Source organism: Etheostoma spectabile, chromosome 9 (assembly GCF_008692095.1).
Source record: "Etheostoma spectabile isolate EspeVRDwgs_2016 chromosome 9, UIUC_Espe_1.0, whole genome shotgun sequence".
In the NCBI taxonomy this organism is placed as follows: domain Eukaryota; kingdom Metazoa; phylum Chordata; class Actinopteri; order Perciformes; family Percidae; genus Etheostoma; species Etheostoma spectabile.
Genome location: NC_045741.1, coordinates 7,716,282 through 7,739,340, shown reverse-complemented (window position 1 = coordinate 7,739,340; position 23,059 = coordinate 7,716,282). Strand labels below are relative to the sequence as shown.

At 42.6% G+C, this 23,059-nt stretch overlaps 1 protein-coding gene and 1 long non-coding RNA gene across 2 annotated transcripts in view; one reads left to right on the top strand and one right to left on the bottom strand.

Annotated features, from left to right (window-relative positions):
* The window catches only part of adcy1a (adenylate cyclase 1a), a 50,109-nt gene that overhangs the window by 2,695 nt on the left and 24,355 nt on the right, over positions 1-23,059 (top strand). The window contains exons 2-8 of the mRNA XM_032525873.1: positions 683-832; positions 5,750-5,868; positions 12,580-12,691; positions 17,473-17,600; positions 19,121-19,279; positions 20,578-20,719; positions 21,836-21,991. Of these exons, the coding sequence (XP_032381764.1) occupies positions 683-832; positions 5,750-5,868; positions 12,580-12,691; positions 17,473-17,600; positions 19,121-19,279; positions 20,578-20,719; positions 21,836-21,991 (966 nt within the window). The remainder of the gene's footprint in view (positions 1-682; positions 833-5,749; positions 5,869-12,579; positions 12,692-17,472; positions 17,601-19,120; positions 19,280-20,577; positions 20,720-21,835; positions 21,992-23,059) is intronic.
* The window catches only part of LOC116695550 (uncharacterized), a 13,889-nt gene continuing 6,105 nt past the window's right edge, over positions 15,276-23,059 (bottom strand). The window contains exons 2-3 of the long non-coding RNA XR_004333489.1: positions 22,178-22,194; positions 15,276-15,285 (exon numbers count right to left, since the gene is read on the bottom strand). This is a non-coding gene — a long non-coding RNA (uncharacterized LOC116695550). The remainder of the gene's footprint in view (positions 15,286-22,177; positions 22,195-23,059) is intronic.

Below are 23,059 nucleotides of genomic sequence, written 5' to 3'. Positions count from 1 at the left end.
GGGTGACGTATCCAGAGCCCCATACGCTTAGCTACCAACTGGTAGATTAGACTGTCGTCATCTGTTCAGCTCGTCTCTGGCCCCGCCTACATCAGAAACACCGATGCGATTGGTGCAGCTCGGCTACAAGGGCATAGTTAATGAGCAGCATTACTTAATGACAGAGTAACTCACTGAGCAAATTCAAATTATGCCGCACTTTCGCTGGAAGTGTTTCTTTCTTCTGGTTTTGCTAACTAGTTCCAGTGTGAACTGGAGAAAAGTGGAGTTTTGTTTTGTGACATCCATCTTTCTGCGCCGGATTACAGTGTTTCACTGACCGTTCACCTTTTAGGAATCAAGGACGCAGAGTGACTAAAGAGCCCATCGTCCAAATTAAAGTGTTCAACCCAATCGATAGTCTCTGATCAATAATTAATAATTCACTTTATCAGCCAGCCGCTGCACTATGGCATTTGTTCTTGAAGTCACACCTACAGGTTGATTTGTGCTGTAATTAATGTGCTGACATCTAATCCATCCTATGGATTAATCAGGGATTGTGAAGTGTAATGCAGCCAGGATCGCACACAGAAATGCACATACAGTATGGACATGTGTGTGTTCCCTCAGGCTCACATGCACATGCAGTGTGGAGATGCTGCCGACTGTGTTTGACATGTCTGTTCTTGTTTGTGTGCAGCTGGTGGCCAACGCGGTGCTGTTCACCAGCGTCAACTTGTCGGGGGTGTTTGTGAGGATTCTCACCGAGCGCACCCAGAGGAAAGTCTTCCTGCAAGCCCGTGACTGCATCGAGGAGAGGCTGAAACTCGAGGACGAGAATGAGAAGCAGGTGAATTTGCACACAGAAATGCACAGATAGACTGGAAAACAGAGAGTCGTATGGAAGACGACGATCCATCCACACATTTCACCTCGCCATGGGCGCGTGTAATTCTGATTAAATCTTACTACGGTCTCTTGAGAAGTTTTTTAAAAGGTTTCAGGTGGCGATGTATTCTAGCAACCTGCCCACAGGCATGCAGTAACTATGACAGCAGCTATTTAAGGAAAGAACAATTACTGTGGCACATGCGCCAGCGCCACACGTTCCACCCCCTCTGCACACACCTACATGGAGCGACTTAACAAAGAAACAATCAGGCAACTTTAACATACACAAACACTTTGTTATGCACCGCACCCTCCTCACCGGCCACGCGCACAAAACCCACCTACACCAGTTGGTACATAGAGAATTAATTATCCCATGCAGTAATTATCCCATGCATGTGTGTGTGTGTGTGTGTGTGTGTGTGTGTGTGTGTGTGTGTGTGTGTGTGTGTGTGTGTGTGTGTGTGTGTGTGTGTGTGTGTGTGGTGGTTGTGTGTGTGTCACACGCACGATGCACGCACACACAGCACTTAGCACCTGAGCTTTGTAGATGACATGATTATATTCAGTGTTTTCCCCAGCAGTAACAGGCTACCTTCTGACAGGTAATTACGCAAGCAGATTGCTTTCATGGCCTCCCTCCTCCAGTAAAGGTCACAGTTTATCTGGGTGAGTGAAACACACACGGACCCTTGATTGGGATCTATCAACTGCCAGGCAGTAGCTGCTTATGGGTTTGTGCTTTGCGCCAGATCCATAGGTTGTATTGATTCCTGATGTGTTGGCTATGTGCTGTATACGCCTGGGTGGCAAATTGACTTCTCAGTTCAAAAGTAATTGCCGAGTGCAGAGGAAAGAGGTGCAGCTTCCTCACGTGAAGCCATCAGGAACAAAAGCAACCCCTTGTTTCCAAATGTCACATTACTCAAAGTGATGCTGACATCTCAAGACGTCATCTCAACAAAACCATGGACATGCACATGTCATCTCAATATCGCCTGACATAGTAGTAGTTTGTTTTATACTTGGCTTTGCTCAACTCTTAAAACCAAGGGCTAAAACAACATGTTGGTATGGCAACACATCGGTGACGTTAAGATTCAGGCAGATAAATGTACGATGTTTTCTAATGATTTAAAAATCAAATCCCCCCTCCCCCACGGAAATCGGTTAGAGTGGAGGAAACATTATAGACTGAAGATGAAAACTAACTCAAGGTGCACTTACTGGCTTATTCCAGAGCTTTAACCAGATCTCACAGTCTTACTCTACGATCACATGAGATACAAAAAGACAGCAACACACAATCACTTGACAGGCGTTCCTGAGCGTGCCTAGCCTAGTCCTACAGTGACACTTCTGTATCAATAGTAGCATGCTACTGCCTAGTCTCTGCAAGAGGTCTCACAAGTCACTTGATAGGTATTGTCAAGTCACAAGAACAATGTTTTTGGATTTCCCAATAGGGGTAACAAAATCTATCAGATAAAATGCCAAACATCATATATATTAATTTCCATATTTATTCACTTATGCACTTATAAAACCATTGTATATATCCTGCACTTACTGCTATTGCACTTCTGGTTAGACCCAAACTGCATTTCGTTGCCTTGTACCTGTACATGTGTAATGACAATAAAGTTGAATCTAATCTAATCTAATCTAATATATACAGGAATACAATGTCCTGAAGCGTTTCTGCCATCTTGAATGACTTTCTTCAACTTGACTAACCAAAATACATATGTCCAGCTGCCCTCAAGCGGCCTTCACTCCGATTTGCAGTGGCTTAGTTGCATCACTCAGCATTTGCATAAAATAGACTTCTTGACTATTTTGGCTCCGCCTTGCTCATGAGCGTCGTCGCTCGTTGCTGGCAATCACCTGCTCCCATTGTCAATGAATGGCAGCCTGACACTTTGTCGCTGTCTCTTGTAGCTAATGTGAGTGACGGGTTAGGTTTGAAACTTCAGGGCTTTGTCTTCCTTCTATCAGAGTTTTATAGTTACATATGGTTATGACACGATTTCAAGAAGAAGAAGACATTTCCACGACAACGGAGCAAACTCCATCTGCTGCTGAAGACCGTAAATACGATGGAAAGCCTCCGAGCAAGTGAACCTTAAGTTAAGATATTTTTGTCAAACTACTGTTACTCTCTAAAGAATGAACTTTTATGATTTAAACATCAAACACGGTTAAATGAACATTTTATGAGTTTGAACAAACAACCACTGACGTATCAAAAGAATCTCCACAAAACTGACTGACAATATACAGTTTATCAATAAAAATCCATTCATCTAGTCGATAACTAGTAACATTGCGTCACCAGTCCATCACATGGTGAGTCATCATACCACAGAATATCCTTTGAGAATATTGCACACATTCTTCACTTTTCACCTCCCTGTTTGTCTTTTCAAATTCTTATTTATACGTGTCAAATCATGACAGAAGTTATCTCAGGACACTTTACAGAGAGAGTGGTTCTAGACCACTCTACAGAGGTGGCGCTAATGAGGAAAGGCTGCCGACTTCGCTATTTCTACGGACTAGAAGAAGAAGAAAAAGGTAAACAACGGCAGAACTGGCAGCAGCGTTGTTGTCGATGTTTTGATTTGATTCAATGACCTTCTTGGTCGAATCAAGCCTTTCATTCCCCATAGAAGAACTCTCAACCCAGTAAGTTTACAAGAGAGACTTCCAGTCACTCTGCGCGTCCTGGCATCTGGTTAACCTCGAACTCGTCCATGTTTCCTGTTTTCGAGTGGTGCACAACTTCTGCTCGCGCACTCAAAATCCTGGCGCTCCAGCGAGATCTACATCACTTTGACGACACATTGGCACGCGCCAGGTCGGCTGTGGCGACTGTAAAAAAAGGCCTTAAGCATTCCTTTTCCTTTTTGTGCAAACAAGCTGGATTTCTTCCATTTTCATTTCAAAGATATAACCTTTTTGGTGGGATTTCCCCTTTCTTGATGAACTGCAGGAGTGTTAATTTTTAATGCGAGGGAAAGTGAGCCAGTGGTTCATTAATAAACCACCACGGGGAGAGCCATAGTCAAACAGAGCACAGGGTGAATTTAGCCTGGGACAAATCAGGGAATCATGGGAATAATCACACATTCAGGGAGGTGGAATGGAAGAGACAAATAAAGCAGGTAAATTAATTATCAAATCATAAAAGAAATCATTTAAACGACAACACCTTCACATTCTGCTTATTGTGATCTTTACACCGGACACACACGTGTGTGTAAGTGAAACACAAGAACCTATGCACTTACTTTTACTCACAGTTTGCGTGTTAGTATGTGTGACGGCTGTTCCTCAAGGCTGCTCTCCAGTGAAGCTTTTAATTCACAGGCGAGGAGCAGTTGAGTGAATGGATGTATAATGTGAAGCGGTGTCGGAGGGAGACACAGGAGAGCCCCAGCTGATTTTATAACCTGCCTCTCAACAGCTATTCAGCGGAGCCGCCTGATGATTCATTGTGCATTCACAACCATCTGACATCCTGCGAGAGTTTCAAGAGTACTTTATACTGTGCTCCAACTGAGACAGCACACACACACACACACACACACACACACACACACACACACGGTGCTGTGTGTAGGCATTACTTCAGGCTGATGCTGAAAGAATTAGCTGATTGACAACAGTTTCTATATTCCTACCCTTTAAGTTATTCTTCACACTACTAAAGTATACCCATATCCCCGAGAATGAAGTCCATGAAGTGGTGTATCTTTTATTAAGTTGTGTAAGTGGAGGAACGTCTGATTTGAATGCCAGAGGCTGGAGTTTGCATGCTGTCACAGGCCTACAAGTAACGGTTACTTTCTATTAACCACATGTTATAATTGCCAGAACTACGATTCCCCACCCTTATTTTAACTACACTTTAGTTTTACAGGATAAAAAAAAAAATTGGGGCTGTGGCCCAGTGCCATTGTAAGGTCTGTTTTTTGGTTCAATATTGGATTTCCTTCTATTCTCTGTTTTATATTGCTGTAAATTAAAAACTCTTTGGGTTTAAGACTCTAGGCTGCACACAACAAGAAATCTGAAGACATCACGTTAGGACCAGGTAAATTGTGATGGGCATTAACATTATCGACATCAGATAATCAATCCAAAAACAACCACCTAAATCCAATTAATGGTTTTGTCCCCCAACGTGGGGAACAAATCATGAAGAATCAACCAATCAACTGTTTAGTCTACATCAACATCGTTCTGAGAGTTAAAAACACCTAAAGAGAAATCTGCTCATTAATGCTTTTTGAGATTAACAATTTTTCAACATACAAAACATACACCACCACCCCCCCCGCCTGTCTCCAGAACACACTGTAAAAAACGCAGCTCAGGGTCTACAATCGCCAACAAAAACTAACTGTGCCCACCTGCACCACAAAGCTATACAACCAGTGTGAAAAGAAGGATTTGGGGTGGGGGGTGGGGGAGTTAGTGTGCGGAAGGGAGGGGACGAGGAGGAGGGAGGGGCGAGCTAGCCTCATTTTGTTTGAAATTACTTTGAAAATCAACAAGTAGTGGCATCACCCAACACTGCTTAGAGCACCTTTAACAAATGGCCTAAAAAAATGAATCGATTCCAGAAATTGTAGATTTATTTGACTACTGTACTCGTTGATCGATTGAATTATTTCACTACCGTACTCAAACTCACTTTTTTCATTTCTTCTGTGTCAATCACACTCTGGATGTTTACACTGGAGCAAAGAGCCAATAAGTTTTATATTTGTCTGCTTACATCGCCATGGATACAAACATATTCCTGTCCTCCCAGTTTCAAATTCTCACGCTGCCTCCCCTCGCTCTGTTTTAACCCCTCCCGCCTCAGGAGCGTCTGCTAATGAGCCTACTGCCCAGGAATGTTGCCATGGAGATGAAGGAGGACTTTCTGAAGCCGCCTGAGCGGATCTTTCACAAGATCTACATCCAGCGTCACGACAATGTCAGGTACGAGGGGGTGTCATGGCAACCGTGGAGCGCAGACGCGTGCGGCGGGGCGGGCGTGTTTTGATCCAGGTGTCACCTGCTCGACACCAGGGTCAAGAATAAAGAGAGAGCAATTAAAGTTGGCCGTTAACGCAGATGCAATCAAAGTACATAAAGGTTAGACAGAGGAAAGGGACGGAGCGCTGTTGCCGTCGACGATAGTGCAGAAAAGCCATGTTTGGTGGTGTTGTTAGAGACTTTTGAATCTAATGGGAACTAACAAATAAGTGGCTGTAATATTATTTAACTTTTGTTTTATTAGAGGCTCTGTTGCAGCCAAAAAGAGGTATTTTCCTAACTTAAGGTCCACTTACTAGCTTTTTTCTGTTGCTTTCTATCAGTAGAATTATATATATATATATAACATATACACACATATCATATACATACATTACCGTCAAAAGTTTGGGGTCACTTACAAATTTCTATTCCCTCCATTATAGACATAATGCCAGCTGATCTGAGTGGGGGGGCTGATCTTTAATGCAATCTCACTTGCCCATTATCCAACCATTCATCCAATCATCCAAAGGCACATATGTTTACTAATCTGATATCTTTAAAAAACTAACTAGAAAACACTGGCAAACCTATTGCAATTATGTCAGCACATAATGTAATCTGAAAACTGCTGCGCTGGTTTAAAAAAACAATGCACCGATCTCACTTGTATTATGTCTATAATGGAGTGCAATGGAAATTCTAAGTGACCCCAAACTTTTGACCGGTATTGTATATATTATATATATATATATTATAATATATATACCATTGTTTGAAAAAGTGTTTGCCCCCTTCCTCATTTCCTGTTCCTTTGCATGTTGTCACACTTAAGTGTTTCGGAACATCAACCAATTTAAACAAAAGTCAAGGACAACACAAGTAACACACAAATGCAATTTGTAAATGAAGGTGTTTATTATAAGAGGTGAAAAAAAATCCAAACCATCATGGCCCTGTGTGAAAAAGTGATTGCCCCCAAACCTAATATGGTTGGCCCACCCTTAGCAGCAACAACTGCAACCAAAGCGTTTGCGATAAAGTGTAATGAGCTTTTACAGCGTCCTGGAGGAATTTTGGCCCTCACTCTTTGGCAGAATTGTCCTAATTCTTACATCAGAGGGTTTTCCGAGCATGAACGGCCTTTTTAAGGTCATACCACAACATCTCAATAGGATTTAGTCAGGACTTGGCTAGGCCACTCCAAAGTCTTCATTTTGTTTTTCTTTCACCATTCGGTGTGGACTTGCTGGTGTGTTTAGGATCATTGTCCTCTGCAGAACCCAAGTTCGTCAGCTTGAGTACACAACAGATGGTCGAACTTCTCCTTCAGGATCTCTTGGTAGACAGCAGAATTCAGTTCCTTTTATCACGGCAAGTCTCCAGGTCCTGCAGCAGCAAAACAGCCCCAGACCATCCACACTACCCCACCATTTTTACTGTTGGTATAATGTTCTTTTTATGAAATGCAGTGTCCTTACGCCAGATATACTTGGACACACACCTTCCAAAGAGTTCCACTTTTGTCTCATCGGTCCACAGAATGGTTTCCCAAAAGTCTTGGGATCAACAAGATGTGTTTGTGGAGAAATTGACGAGCTTTGATGTTCTTTTGCTCATCAGTGGTTTTCCCTTGGAACTCTTGCCATGCAGGCCATTTTTGCCCAGTCTTTTTCCTGATGGTGGAGGCATGAACGCTGACCTTAACTGAGGCAAGTGAGGCCTGCCAGTTCTTTGGACTTGTTTGTGGGGTCTTTTGTGACCCTTGGATGAGTCGCCGCTGCGTCTTGGGGGTAATTTTGGCGGCCGCCACTCCGGGGAAGGTTCACCACTGTTCCATGTCTTCGCCAGTTGGATAATGGCTCTCACTGTGGTTCGCTGGATTCCCAAAGCTTGGAAATGGCTGTTAAACCCTTCCAGACTGATAGATCTCATACTTTCTTTCTCATTGTTCCTGAATTTCTTTGGTCTCGGCTGATGTGTAGCTTTTTAAGGATCTTCTGGTGGACCTACTGTGTCAAGCAGCTCCTATTTAAGTGATGCCTTGATTGTGAACAGTTTGCAATAATCAGCTGGGGTGGGCTAGAAAATTGAACTCAGTGTGGGACAACCACAGTTATAGTATGTTTTAACAAGGGGGGCATCACTTTTTCACACAGGGCCATGACGTTTGGATTTTTTTCACCTTAAATAATAAACACACTTCATTACAAATTGCTTTTGTTGTTACCTTGTGTTTGTCCTTGATATTGTTTAAATTGGTTTGAGTTCCGGAAGGGGGGCAAACCTTTTTCCACACCACGTATATATAATATATATATATATATATATATATATATATAGATATAACTCCCGGCCACTTTATTAGGTACACCTTCCACTGCTCGTACCACTTAATTTCTAAGCAGCCAATCACATGGCGGCAACTCAGTGCATTAGCAATGTAGACATCTGTCAAGAGGAATTCCTGCAGTCAAACCCGAGCATCAGTATGGGAAGAAAGGTAGATTTGAAGTGACTTTGAACGTGGCATGATTGTGGTGCCAGAGTGGTTCTGAGTATTTCAAAACGGCAATCTTCGGGTTTTCACGCACAACCATCTATGGGTTTACAGAGAATGTCCGAATAAGAAAAAACCATCCATGAGGGCCGTTCTGTGGGCGCGAAATGCCTTGTTGATGCCAGGAGGTCAAGGAGAATGGCCAGACTGGTTCGCTGATAGAAGGGCAACAGTGACTCAAATAACCACCCTTTACAACCAAGGTGGGCAGAAGAGCATCTCTAACGCACATACGTCCAACTGTTGAGGCAGAGGGCTACAGCACAGAAGAACCACATCGGGTGCCACCTCTTCCAGCTAAGACAGGAAAACTGAGACTACCATTTGCACAAGCTCATCGAAATTGGACAATAGAAGATTGGAAAAACGTTGTCCTGTCTGATAGTCCTCGATTTCTGCTGCGACCAGTGGATGGTAGAGAATTTGGCGTCTACACCATGAAGACATGGAATCCATCCTGCCTAATAAACGTGGTGGGGTGTCGGTAGGCTGTGTAGGGGTGGTCATGGTGTGAATATTTTCTTGGCACTCTTTGGGCCCCTTGGTACCAATTGAGCACGTTTTGCAATCGCCACAGCCTCACCTGATTGTGTGCTGACCATGTCCATCCCTTTATGACCAAATGTACCCACTTCTGATGGCTACTTTCAGCAGGATAATCGCACATTCAAAAGCGGAAATCAACAGACTGGTTTCTTGAACATACAATGAGTTCGCTGTACTCAATGGCCTCCACAGTCACCATCTCATCCAATAGAGCATCTTTGGATGTGGTGAACGGGAGATTTCGCATCATATGTGCAGCCGACAAATCTGCGGCAACTGTTGTTATGCCATCAGTTCAAATGGACCAAACTCCCTGAGGAATGCTTCCAGCAACCTTTTTGAATCTATGCCACGAAGAATGAGCGTTCTGAAGGCAAAAGGGTCCAACCCTTACTACTAGGGGTACCTATATAAGTGGCCGGTGAGGTAATATATATGTCAAGGTTAAAATTAATTTGAAACTGTGCTTGTTCTGTGTGACTATGAAGCAGACTGGTGAAATGTTTCCATATTAACCGTCAGATAAGAGTTCAAAATGTTACATCACGTCCAAAGGGTTAGGACATTTTGAGTAGAAGTAGCTTTAACAAAACAAAAGGGACAGTACACTATTTACTTTTTCTTCTTTTTTTACAAATTTATTATGTCATTTATTAAAAAAAAGAAGCAAAACATATTCACAGGATCTAGTTTTGCTAATTCATCCCAGTTTTATTAGATTATAAGTTGAGTTTTTCCACTGTTGATTGCGACCAGGCGGGTGCTACACATTGGTGGTGGTAGAGAGTAGCCCCCCCAAAGCGCTTTGAGTGTCTATGATAAAGCGCTATTTAAATGCAATGAGTCATTAATATTAATACAAAAAAGCAATCTTGAAGACATTCACTTTGGTTCTAAGAACTTGTCTTTTATATTCTATACAATAAGCAACTATGATCACTTGATTTCTTGAAAAAAACTTAGTTATAGATGAATTAATACTGCAAACAATCGTTTTGTGTAGCCCTATTCCTGTTAATTCAATCGGCCTTTTCTTTATCTTTTAAAGATTATTTTTTGTTTTTTTTCTATTTATTAGCGACAGTAGATAGACAGGAAAGGGGGGGAGGGATGGGGGATGACACGCAGCAAAGGGCCGCTGCAGGACTCAGCCTACATGGGGCAAACGCTCTTACTGGGGGAGCTAGAGGCCGCCCCTCCATCGGCCTTTTCAGCAGCCACCTCTATTGCGCCTGTGATGAAGAAAATATTACAGAGCTTGAGAACCTGGTGGGACTTTGAGCCGATTTAGTTCCAGCGAGCCAGTGAGGAGAAATGGAGAGGTGGATCAGTGCTGCTGAGTGTGGGAGTGGAGGGCTGGGTAGCATGTCAACACCACTCCTGTCAAGAGACACTCCTCTCCACTCTCCGTCTGTCTGTCTGTCTCTCTGTCTTTCTGTCCATCTGTCTGTCTCTCTGTCTGTCTGTCCATCTGTCTGTCCGTCCGTCCGTCCGTCTGTCTGTCCGTCTGTCTGTCTGTCCATCTGTCCATCTGTCTGTCTGTCCGTCTGTCTGTCCATCTGTCTGTCCATCTGTCTGTCTGTCTGTCTCTCTGTCTGTCTGTCCGTCTATCTGTCCATCTGTCTGTCTGTCTGTCTCTCTGTCTGTCTCTCTCTCTGTCTGTCCGTCTATCTGTCCATCTGTCCGTCTGTCTGTCTGTCTGTCTGTCCGTCTGTCTGTCCATCTGTCTGTCTGTCCATCTGTCCCTCTGTCTGTCTGTCTGGAGCCAGAGAGAACCAAACCAGCGTGTCCAGTGTAGAAGCTGATGTTTTTGTCCCTTTTTACGATGTTTTTGTAACTTTTGCTGGACATTTTTTTGGTCACTTTTAAGATGTTTTTGTCAATGGTTTCTGCACTTTTGGACATGTTTGTGTTTTTTACCCCCCACGTTTTATAAAGCTTTTTTTGTCACTTTTTCAATCAAATCAAAATGCTATAAAATTTAGTAAAACACCCACATTTTTTTTAAAGTAGTGGACTGATCCATTATATGACTTTTTTACTTGAGAATAGCCTCCACGTTACTTTTTGAAAATTTTAGTTGAAAGAAACTCACATTTCTGATATAGAAACCTGTTGACAATAGGTCAAATTTGATAGGAGGGTAAACAATAAATTCTTTGATTTCTCTTGAACTGTTTTCGCCTTTCCCTTGGTTCAGCCCCAAGTTCATTGAAATGTCTTGTCCACCGCCCCTAGGCATGATAGGGACATAACAATTCACGTCTGTGCGTCCGTCCGTCTGTACGTCCGTCGGTTCGGCTCCCACACAGCTCAGTAACATCACCATCACGCTGCTGCACCCATGGGTTTCATGGGTTCATGTATTTGTAGCAGCTCCCTGGAGTCGGGCGGAAGCTACAAACACACAAAACGGTAAAAAAATAAAATAAAAAATCAGCTCCATTTCCCCAAGCAGGGGCGTGACATTTCCCTGATCTGGCCCCCACTTTGATGTGGCCTCGAGTATGTTAGATCACACACCTATTCAGCTGCGCCACCACTCTGCTCGCCCTCTCCCCCGCCCCCTTTCTTCCTCCCCCCTCGCCTTCTCCTCCTCGCCCTCCCCACACCAGCACGACCGGCAGAACAGAGCCATTCAAAGACAAATCACACAACAGTGCTCTTCTCTCGAGCAGCAGTCGTGATCCCAGCTTTGCATACATCATGCTCCGGAGCAACTACAGGGTAACTCAGTCACGATGCAGGGGATCGGCCCTCTTCACGCTAGAGCTGGGTATCCAACCTCAGAACTTAGCAACCAAAATGTTCCCCCTACAATGAGTAAAAACTGTCGTATGTAAGACTGTTTTATTGAGGCAAACATGCTGGTTTTCAGATTTGAGATGGTCTGATACCATTTTCGCAACTTGAACTTCAACCAGCACCTTTACAGTAGGCCCCAAAGCACTCTTTGGTCCACCTACAGGTTGGAAGGGGAATTGTCCATTACTGTTACCTTTACTATTATTCTTATGTCTCATTGGAACGTATTAATGAACCATGAGGTTTTATTGAATCGTGGATCAAAAATCGTGATACAAACCGAATTGTGGGTTTGGTGTATAATTACAGCCCTAAAAACAAAAAACAAATGTTGGTGTCAACCCCAACAAGAAATCATACCCAGCTCTATACACACAGCTCTGGCTCTGATGCCTTTTTTTTGAGAGTCAATAAGATCCATAACAGCTCATTTTGTTGCCATCTGGCCTCTGAGTAAAATGAATAAGGAGCTAAGTAGCTTTCAACACCTCCTTCATCCCCACTGCAGTAGGCAATTTAGCTCCATTATCGATCTAGTGGTTGGCCTAAAAGATGCTGTCACTTATCAGGGATTGGATTATAGTCAACCTTTGATCGCAATTAGCCAATTTCTCTGCTGCAGTGTGATCTGGGGGTATTTAGTGCCAGAACCAGCAGTCAACATGCCCCGTCTGTTTCCTTCCTGGAGAACATTAAGAAATCAGCTGTTATGTCAGATTATAATTCCTCTCTCTCTCTCTCTCTCTCTCTCTCTCTCTCAGCATCCTGTTTGCAGACATTGTGGGTTTCACCAGCTTGGCTTCTCAGTGTACTGCTCAGGAACTGGTCAAACTGCTCAACGAACTCTTCGGGAAGTTTGATGAGCTGGCTACAGTAAGTTATTTTTTTTAAGCATATACAGATGATCATCTTATGGCAAGTCTAATGCAATATTCTTAAGGCACTTTCACATCTATAGTTCGGTAGACTGGTTGCAAGTTGGGGCTGAAAGTTGCAACATCGTTGCATTGTTCATTTGGATTGTTTAGCTTTCACACTGCACTTTGTCAAATACACTCGCCGACACTTATGATCTCAGAAATAATGGAGCAACACTAAAATGTCTTGGGTTTTTCTGGTTTTGCTTTGGTGTTTCTAATATTTTAGAAGAAGGCGAACAATGTGAGCAGCTGACAGCCAGCGAGTGAATGAGAGGGCGGACCTGATGAGAGAAAGAGGATGATGTGTTGTCAAATTAGGTTATGGAATTCAAGGTTATCATCCCCTTATATAAATCCATAAATTGTGTGGTTGAAATTGCGGGTCAGTAAATACAGTGGAAGCAAACAGAGACCCCCCTGTTTAAGATAGGGGTGGGGAAAAAAAAATTGATACAGCAAAGTATCGTGATATTTTCAGTGGCAATACTGTATCGATACACAGGCGTCAAGTATCAATCTTTGATAATACATGTGTTGGTCAGTTTGTCTGCTTGACAATCCAATTTTGCAGCAATAAAATTTAAGTTATATGAACAAACAGAGAAATGTTTCTTTTTAAGATAAAACAGATAAAATTGGGAAAAATTAGAAGTTGGAAAAAAAGTTATAAATTGCAATATAACGCAGAGTATTGCAATATGTTTGAAATCGCTATGATATGGTATTGTGGCATAAGCATTGTGATTATATTGTATCGGGAAGCGTCTGGTGATTCCCACCGCTAGTGAGGACTAGAGTTTGAAAAAATTGTTTTCACACCACCCCAACCAACCGGACTATCGACGATACGCTCCACGGTTCGGTTCAAACGGACCAAACAACCCCGGTGTGAAAGCAACCTTAAGACGTTTTTGGACACCTGGGTGCAGCAGAACAAGCTGTAAACACACTTTACATTGACATATAACCACGGTATAAAGTTTCTATGATGAAATTACCTGTTTTTGCTTCCAGCAGACGCAGTGACATTAACATTTATTAAGAGTAATGTTTGGGTCCACCTGATGAATGTAAGTAATATGTAATATTGTAATATTTATTCTCCTTTTAGCGCTCTCTACCAACTCCTGAGGGAAATATCTGTCTCTTTAGCTGTAAATGTTCTTTTATATTCACATAATAGTGCCAGGCAGGAAGCGCATTATGCTGCTAGAAACAAGGCTGTCGACAGCGGTAAGACAGAACCAAAATGGTAGAGTTGCATACCGTTAAACAGTGAGCTGAAGGGAACTGCAGGGTTGAGCAAGCAACCCTTTCACATTACTCACGCATTCCACTATTGTTTATATTAAAATATTGATTATAGCAGCTTTAAATGTGGGTATTAAAGAATTATGACCAGGATATGTAACTTCTCGGTGTTCTTTGGTGGACAAAGTGACACAGTGGCTATATATGACCTAAAACATGTCTTTGGGATTACGGCAATTTCTTGTTAGTTTCTTACTTTGTCTTAGATTGTTCTCATTTCACATTTTTAATTTCATGTTTTCTTTTTATACACATGTAATAAGCACTGTTGGAGGGAGCCTGAGATCTAAGATTGTCATGGCCAACGATTGCTTCTCTGTAATTGTTGTGACGATAAATACCTTGAAACATATCAGCTGATGCTGAGATTTACGATGTATATGATCGGTCGAATTCCAAATGAGATAAGTGCACAAGACGGTGCAACTTACAAAGAAGAGTAGGCGAATTCAACTGATAGATTCTGTTATGAAATCATGCCGCTGAGCCATCACAGTGAAGGAGGCAGGCTGGCCCCAAGTGACTCTAAACAGTTGGTCAGCCCTGTTATTTCTCTGCAACACAAAAAGCCTCCAAGAAAATGAAATGTATTATTTATTATGCCAAACCATATATTGATCCAATAGTGAAAGTTAAGCTGGAGAGGCTGACTGACACGAAGGAGGAGGAGGAGGAGGAGGACATGAAGGTCAAGGGAAGTGGAAGAGAGGAGGAGATGAGTGAACCGATTTTTAGACAGAGGGGAGATAAAGGCTGAGGAGTGTGGAGTGTTTCTGTGTGCGTGCCTGTGTCTATTAGGACTACTGCACTTGATAAAGACAAAGAAAGAGAGTGTGTGAATGGTAGCATACACTGCACACACTGTGTGTCAGTAAACCTGTGTAGCGCTGTTCTCCGGGAAAGATGAGGTGAGTGATAGGTTATCTGCCGCCAGACCACTATCATATCAATACTGCATGAGAGGAGACACACACACACACGCACACACACACACACACACACACACACACACACACACACACACAGAATAACTGACATGGTGCAGCTGCAAAATATAGTAGCTAGTAGACAAAATCTCAAGGTGCACAGCAATACACCTGCCATGACATATTTGCATCCCCGAGCAATGCTAGAGTATGCGTGCCATGTGCCAACAGCTCACTCTTTGGGACCAGGCTACTTCCAAGGAAAAAACATTCATTCTGACATTGCTGAGGCTTGACATGTTTGAATTTGCTACAATTGGTGGACAGACAGAGACCCTTTCGAATTAATAGTAATATTCTATAATTATTTTGTTCTGTTCTGATCATTAATGCCGATTACACCACATTCACACTCAGCGTGCCACTCGCCTGATCTTCTTCTACCAACCCAAGACATCTCTTCAGACAGTTTACTGTCACACACACACACACACACACACACACACACACACACACACACACCACACACACACACACACACACACACACACACACACACACACACACACACACACACACACACACAGCAGGATTATCCCTCTTGAGTTCATTCCGGAATCCGCATCTCAGCAATCAGTCATGCCTCTACGGAGAGAAAGAAGGGGGGGGGGGGAGAAAGACAAAGATACAAGGTGATATGTGGCTTGCTATCAGCGCTCAGAAATCCATTATATGGAAATCTTGTGATGAGGATAGTGTGTGTGTTGTGTGTGTGTGTGTGTGTGTGTGTGTGTGTGTGTGTGTGTGTGTGTGTGTGTGTGTGTGTGTGCAGCTGCATCCTAATTGAGATTTATAGCCTGTCGTGTCAGAGATGGAGCAATTCACTTCAAACCAGCTTTGTCACAACTACTGAGCCTGCCTGACTGCTGTATGCTACACTACACATTTATTCCTCGGAAGCTCGACCTAATACGAAACCAGAAGAGAGGCACACTTAACCACAACCTCGACCTAACCGTGATTACGTTTATCAAAGAAAGCGGGGCGACACTGATTTTGCCCACAATTAGACAAACCATCCCCAACCAGCTGGTTTCCAAATCCCAAATTTGTCTCCAAAAAGCACACAGACATTCTTCTCCTGAGACATGGCTTGTGGTCAGCTGATAATTTCTCTCTCACGCGCACACACACACACACACACACACACACACACACAATTTCTCTTCCTAGCACTGGGATAATCATCCACGTTCTGAAGTCTCATATCCTCCCACGCCAGAATATTTCTGCTCCCGTGAGCAGAAAACCAGAGCACCCCGTCTCCTGTCTTCTCATCTCCGCCTCTCTCTGCAGTTGTCATGAATCCTCAGTATTTAAGTGTGTGCGCATGTGTGTGTGTGTGTGTTTGTCACTCAGAGACTGCCTGCAGGCTTAGCTTTGTAGGGTCTACCATTACAATTTCCTGATGACTGTGAGTGATACAGCGCCAAACGCAAACACTGTGTGCAACTAAACCGATGTCCCTGTACAGTACGTCTGCAAGTAAGCACGCTGCTGTTTGTGCTTTTCTGCCGGTGTGTTGGTGTGTGCGTGATAACGTGTTGTAAAGGTGTGTTTCGGTCTTTGTGTCATCGTGTTTGTGTCATCGTTGCGGAGTTTGGGCACAATGTGCACTGTGACAAATAGCTGATCTGTCTGGGAATGTGTGGGAGGGATTCTACTTCAAGAGCATGTTGGAGCAATTAGAGTTTGCCTCAACTGCAAACACACACATGGTTGCACAAGCACACACACGTGATTTTACATTAACAGAGATGCAGCCTAAGCAGCCATGCAGTTTTTGTGTACATTCAGATCTTATGTAACTCATTTATCAGGAGTAAAAGTACAGTCTTTCTTGATTTTAAGCGTCTTAGTATGTATAAACGGTCTACATCATGACTTTAGCTTCTTTCCTTAGAGAAACTATTTGGAGTCGTCGAGTTTGGCTTTTCATCAGCAGCAGAATAGGTTTAAAAATAGCAATGATCCTCTCATAATAAGTCATGTGTGGTGAAGCAATAGGAGCTTGTTAAATCTGTGATACAGATCCAGAGAATTGGATCCTGCTATCCATGATGGACTATTACGTCCACTGTTGAAAACAAGACTCAAAGTCTACAAGCTAGTGGCTGTTTGAGGCTGTGTTCAGGCACTGTGATGCTTTTAGCTAAATGCAAATGTCATAATGCTAACATGGTTATGTCAAGCTGGTATAATGTTCTACAATTTCAGAGCAATCCATCCGATAGTTTGAGAGATTTCAATCACGACCAAAGTGGTGGATTGACCGACAGACTGACGTTTGCATCCTGAGAGCCACGCTGCTAGCGGCTGCCACACTTTTTCATAAATTGTTATCGTAACTAACGGAAATACATTTATCTAGTATCAACGTTGTGGACTACTGAAGGTTGTTCCAGATAATCATCTGTCTCTTTGTGTCCATCTGTAGGAGAATCACTGCAGGCGGATAAAGATACTGGGAGACTGTTACTACTGTGTGTCAGGACTGACTCAACCCAAGGCAGACCACGCCCACTGCTGTGTGGAGATGGGACTGGACATGATTGACACGATTGCGTAAGTGACACACACACACACACACACACACACACACACACACACACACACACACACACCACACACACACACACCACAAACACCACACACACACACTGCATGGAATAAATTTAAAATGAATTTGTTCTGATTATGATACATTTTGTTTTTGGCTGCATGCTGTCTTTGAGTGTATAAGTCGTAAATCAAATATATTTTTAAGAGAGATTTGGATCAGCTTAAACCTGAAGTGAGCATAGGAGGCGTTCCGCAGCAAGAGGCACTGTTTTACATTTGGACACAACAAAGCAATCTTGGAAACATCCATAAGTCTTTATGCAAATCTAAAAACAGATAGATTGCAGAAACTGAGACAAATTCAATTTGGGACAGTTTTGCAATCACAAAGACACATACATAACCCCAACTAGCATATATGCACGCACACAAACACACACAACCTCAATTCCTTGTGTGAGCACTGAGCCTTGTACGTCCATTTGTGATCAAATGGATTCCTAATCTGCCCCCCCCCCCCCCCCTACCCCCTCACACACACGAAACCTAAATTCCTTGTGTGAGCCCCCGCCTGTCATGTTCTGCTCTGTATGCTGTCTGAGTGGATGGATGCTGCTGCAGGAGTCCTTTATCTCAGAAGACAGGTGCAGCCATACACACTCATTCCTCTGCATGTGTGTGTGTGTGTGTGTGTGTGTGTGTGTGTGTGTGACATCCCTCCTTTAGCCTGATGGGCAGACTGCTTTTTCCTTTCGCGCCACCCTGTAAACATACACACAAACATCGTCTGAAGTGGATGACCTTTCACTGGTGAAGAGGAGCTTTGTGTAGTGGTTTACTGGAGAGTAAAATTCCTGCTACATCTCCTGCTCCACAGCACGTGGAAGTGAAGGCACACAGAACTGCAAGTGTAGTTATAACTTTGAGGGTGCATTATAGAGTTCTTTCCATTGGATCAGAACAAAGTTGCAATGTTTCTTCCTAATAAAAGTCAGCAGGCCAGGAGATCTTCAACCTAGACTAAAATATATATATATTTAATTATAAAGGAGAGCTTTACTCCCACATAATATCTTCAAAGAGGAAAAAAAGAAAGAGAGTGAATATCTCAAGCTAGGCATTAAAGTGCCCATATTATGAAAAAACAAAATCATTTTTTCTGGGATTTGGGGTGTTATTTTGTGCCTCTGGTTCTTTCACATGACTACAAACTTGAAGAAAAGAAACATCCATGCTGTTTTGAGTGAGATACGGTTTCTGAATGTCCTCTGCCTTCAGTCTTCAGGTGAGCTGTTCAAAATCTCCACGGCTTTCCACGTCACTAGTCGAGGCGAGGTGGCTAACCGTAGCATGCTAGCATAGAGGTTACGGATTAGGAACCCGTGTGATAAAACAGTTTTTTCTCTCAGCTGGCCCCAACAGGGCTCTGTAGATCCCAGCCTCCTTGGTGGAGGTTACATTTTCTTGGTTTTGTTTCAACCATTTTAGAGATTAATCTTCTACCCCCCCTCAATCCCCTGCAGGTCGGTGGTGGAGGCGACGGAGGTGGATTTGAACATGCGTGTTGGCCTGCACACAGGACGGGTGCTGTGTGGCGTGCTGGGCCTTAGGAAGTGGCAGTATGATGTGTGGTCAAACGATGTCACACTGGCTAACATGATGGAGGCCGGAGGGCTGCCTGGGTCAGTGCTGACTCTTACACAGGAGAGAGACACACACACACACACACAAAATATACAGCCCTGTGATGTGTGCATCCGATCGCAGTACTGACAAATGGGGAAATGTGTTCTTTCTGCATATGTACGACAGGAACACAATATTTTTGTCAAATGCTCCTATAAAGGATCAGCCTGACATCATTTTATCATATTCATGAAAACAAGTAAAAATACATTCTGTAAACAGACGATACCTGACCATTTTTGGCTTTTGTATTTTCCGTGGATTTGTTACATAATCCACGGAAAAGACAAAAGCCAAAAATGGTCAGGTATTGTCTGTTTACCTTCAGCCAGAAATGTTTTTCAAAAACTACAGAAGCACAAAAGCTGCCTCAATCGGTTAGTTCATTTGTGTTATTGTGTGATTTGAGATTCACCAAAGTCACACAACAACATAAACTAACCAATCGAGGCAGCAGTAGACCAGCAACTCCCGTGTTCTGCAAGGTCAATTTACTGGTTTTGTCAAAAGGAGTCTGGTGGCTTTGAAGAGAGCAGAGATAACGGTTTCCGTGACAATACTCCCAGGGACATCGGACTGGCGGGACGAAGGGGACTTAGTACCCAGGGACCTCATGTGAGGAGGGCCCAAAAAGATGCAAGAAGGAATAGCCGAGGATGCAAGGAGTGGCCCATAGAAAATGCTTTTCTACGGGGCCCAGAATTTTGTGCAGATAACACTGACCATGGATTATTCCCTCATACAACACCGCTCATAAAAGCTATGAAGCGTACTAAAGGGATGAACTATCCCTTTAGTACGCTATATGAGTCAGAACTTGTTAGTAGAATTAATTGCTGCGTTTGGTCTTTTAATGCAGTTTGTAATAATAGGCAAAAGATAAAATCCCTTTCTCATCTCATAGTCGGTCCTTAAAAGTTATTGGGATTTAATTATTTCTCTTTGATGCAGTTTCATGAATTTTTTCAACGCCAGCTAAAAATACGAGGCAGACCACTCGTATTAAATTAATACTTCATTCAGGGAAAAGTCATGTACAGTAACAAGCTGATTTGCATTAGAAAAGCTGTGAAATGAGGTCACCTCATAGTAGTAATACAATTTTAGGACTTGTTAAATGAGTCGTTAAAATGAAAAGTTCTTTGCTGTGAAGTATTCTGAGCAAGCTGAGAGGCTATTAGGATAGTTGAAAATAACGGGGGGGGGGATGGGGTGGAGATAATGATTTGAGACCATTATGTCTGACTTTTTATCACTAACTGCCTTGCGTCCTCTGCTCCGTTTGTGCTCTCAGCAAGGTGCACATCACCAGGACCACCCTGGAGTGTTTGAACGGAGACTACGAGGTGGAGCCGGGCTTCGGCCACGAGAGACATGCCTTCCTTCAGAAACATCACATAGAGACCTTTTTCATTGTGCCATCACACAGACGTAAAGTATGCCACAATCATTTTATCTTGTTTTAGAGGTGACACATCTATCAATGTTGTAATCGTTAATTCTCTGATGTAGAGAGGGAGGCACATGGCTAGTATCACTGTCTCGCTTCCTGTAGATGTGCACCACAGCCGAGTGTGAGTTTGTGCGTGTCTACTACTAGTATTTTAATTCCTAAGCTATAGTCTTTGTAAGAGCGTGCACGCACACTCACACACACACACACACACACACCTATGCCCACACACATCCAGGTTTTCTAACGTTACACTTTCACACATTACTGGAAAAGTCCAACTCAAGCCTACTTTATTTCCATGAATGAGTCAAATCTCCAAAAACACAATAACATTTGAGCTCTTTTCATTCTTTTTCTCCCATCGTTGATTGGATGTAAAGCAAGTTTTTTTTTTCTCTCAGGTTTATTATGAAGGAAACTGCATTTTGGTTTCCAGATTAACAAAGATTACAAGTGGTTGGAAATGATGACTTTTAAAAATAATTTCGGTGAAAATCAATACAGCGTGGTAACATTTTATCATCATTTAGCACCATAAAAAGACCAAGATTTAAACACTTGTTAAACTCCTTCGTTTATAAAGTACCTCTAAAACTCATTTTAGAGGTACTTCATGTCAGCTACACTGAATGCATTACTGAATCAGCTTCAGCTGTAGTTTTAAGTCAATACTAACCTAGCACGTTACCATGTTAAATATAGGCCTACATATGCTAACATGCTTAACAATACGTGATCTCATACATTCTTGAAAGTAAGAAAAGGGTTGCACACTCTGGCTCAATATGCATTTCTCTACTTCATTAGATGGCGTTTTTCAAAATCAATAATCAAAGTCAGACACATGCACTAATGTATAGTCGTCGGGCAGAAACCTCTTATGTTCAATATTTCAATATGTCTTCTGAGTCAGCTTCATTTTTCATGAATCAATGCCACCCTTAATGTCTTTAACAAGTGTTGAAACAATGACGAGGCAATTTTGCCTGACTTCTTCTAAGGTAAATTGCTCAACAAAACCTTAGGGCTTTCTGTACCTCTCAGTAGATCTTTCTTTCTTACCTGTTTATCTCATCGTCTTTGTCCTCCTTTCCAGATCTTCCCCGGTCTTATTCTGTCAGACATCAAACCAGCCAAGAGGATGAAGTTCAAGACGGTGTGCTACCTGCTGGTGCAGCTGATGCACTGTAGGAAGATGTTCAAGGCCGAGATCCCCTTCTCCAACGTCATGAGCTGCGACGATGACGACAAGGTGTTCAACAGGCAGACTCTATCTCACAGAACATCATCACTTGGCTCATAGTTGCATGCATGTGTGTACCACTACTGTACAGAAAATATATATATATACACACGGTACATAAATATGTCTGGGTTACGTAGCGAGAGAAATCCTTTTGATGGGTTTGTATGCCCATTTGTGATCAAATCTACACACAGATTTTTGGATCATGCCTGAAATACAGCTACGTGTTGAACAGTAAGCCATTGGAAAAGATATAATGAGCAACTTTTGATGAAAACTCACTGCTCGTACGCTCGCTGAATTTGTGTGTCCATAATTTTGCATGTGAATATTAGCATTAATTTTAGCGTTTTTGCACGTTTCTCTTCATCTTTGTGAGTGTATTTGCTTTAAAGCAGCAGTGATCCAGTGACAGCGGGCTGTTGGTGCTTGACGATTGGTGCCGTTGCATCCCAGGGTCTGCCTGTCAGAAATAGCCTGCTAGCCGTAATCTGCCCAACTGTGTGAGCTCGGCCCATCATTATGCAATATGACAGCTGGTAATCACCCACAACCTGGTATCATCTCCTCTAATAGCATTAGCCATATTGTTACATGATTATTCAAGTAGCCAAAATCCTAGCATTGTGTCACAGCAAAACTTAATAATGGATTTATGACACTTCAAAGTATCAGGGCAAAAGAATATTTAATCATGCGATGGATGATAAATTATTATAATCAGTACTGATTTATTATCATTCAGAACTGCTACTTTCTAGTGAATGTGGCAACTCATCATAGTGTGGCTGTTGAAAGCGGCGCCCAAAATAGACCTGTTTCTATATGAGGCAAAACTGCAGCTGTGCAGTGTAAGAAATGTGAAAAACAAGGGGGAGGGGGGGGATTACCTTTGTCCAAAAAAAGTGGGTCATGTACAAACTTTTGCTGGCAATTTTAAAAAGTAGTAATGTGTGCATTTATTAGCTGTTTTTAAGTCAATTTAATTGCATTTATTATGTCAAATTATAGGAAGTTATCTCAGGACACTTTACAGATAGACCAAACCAGAGAGAGAGAGAGAGAGAGAGAGAG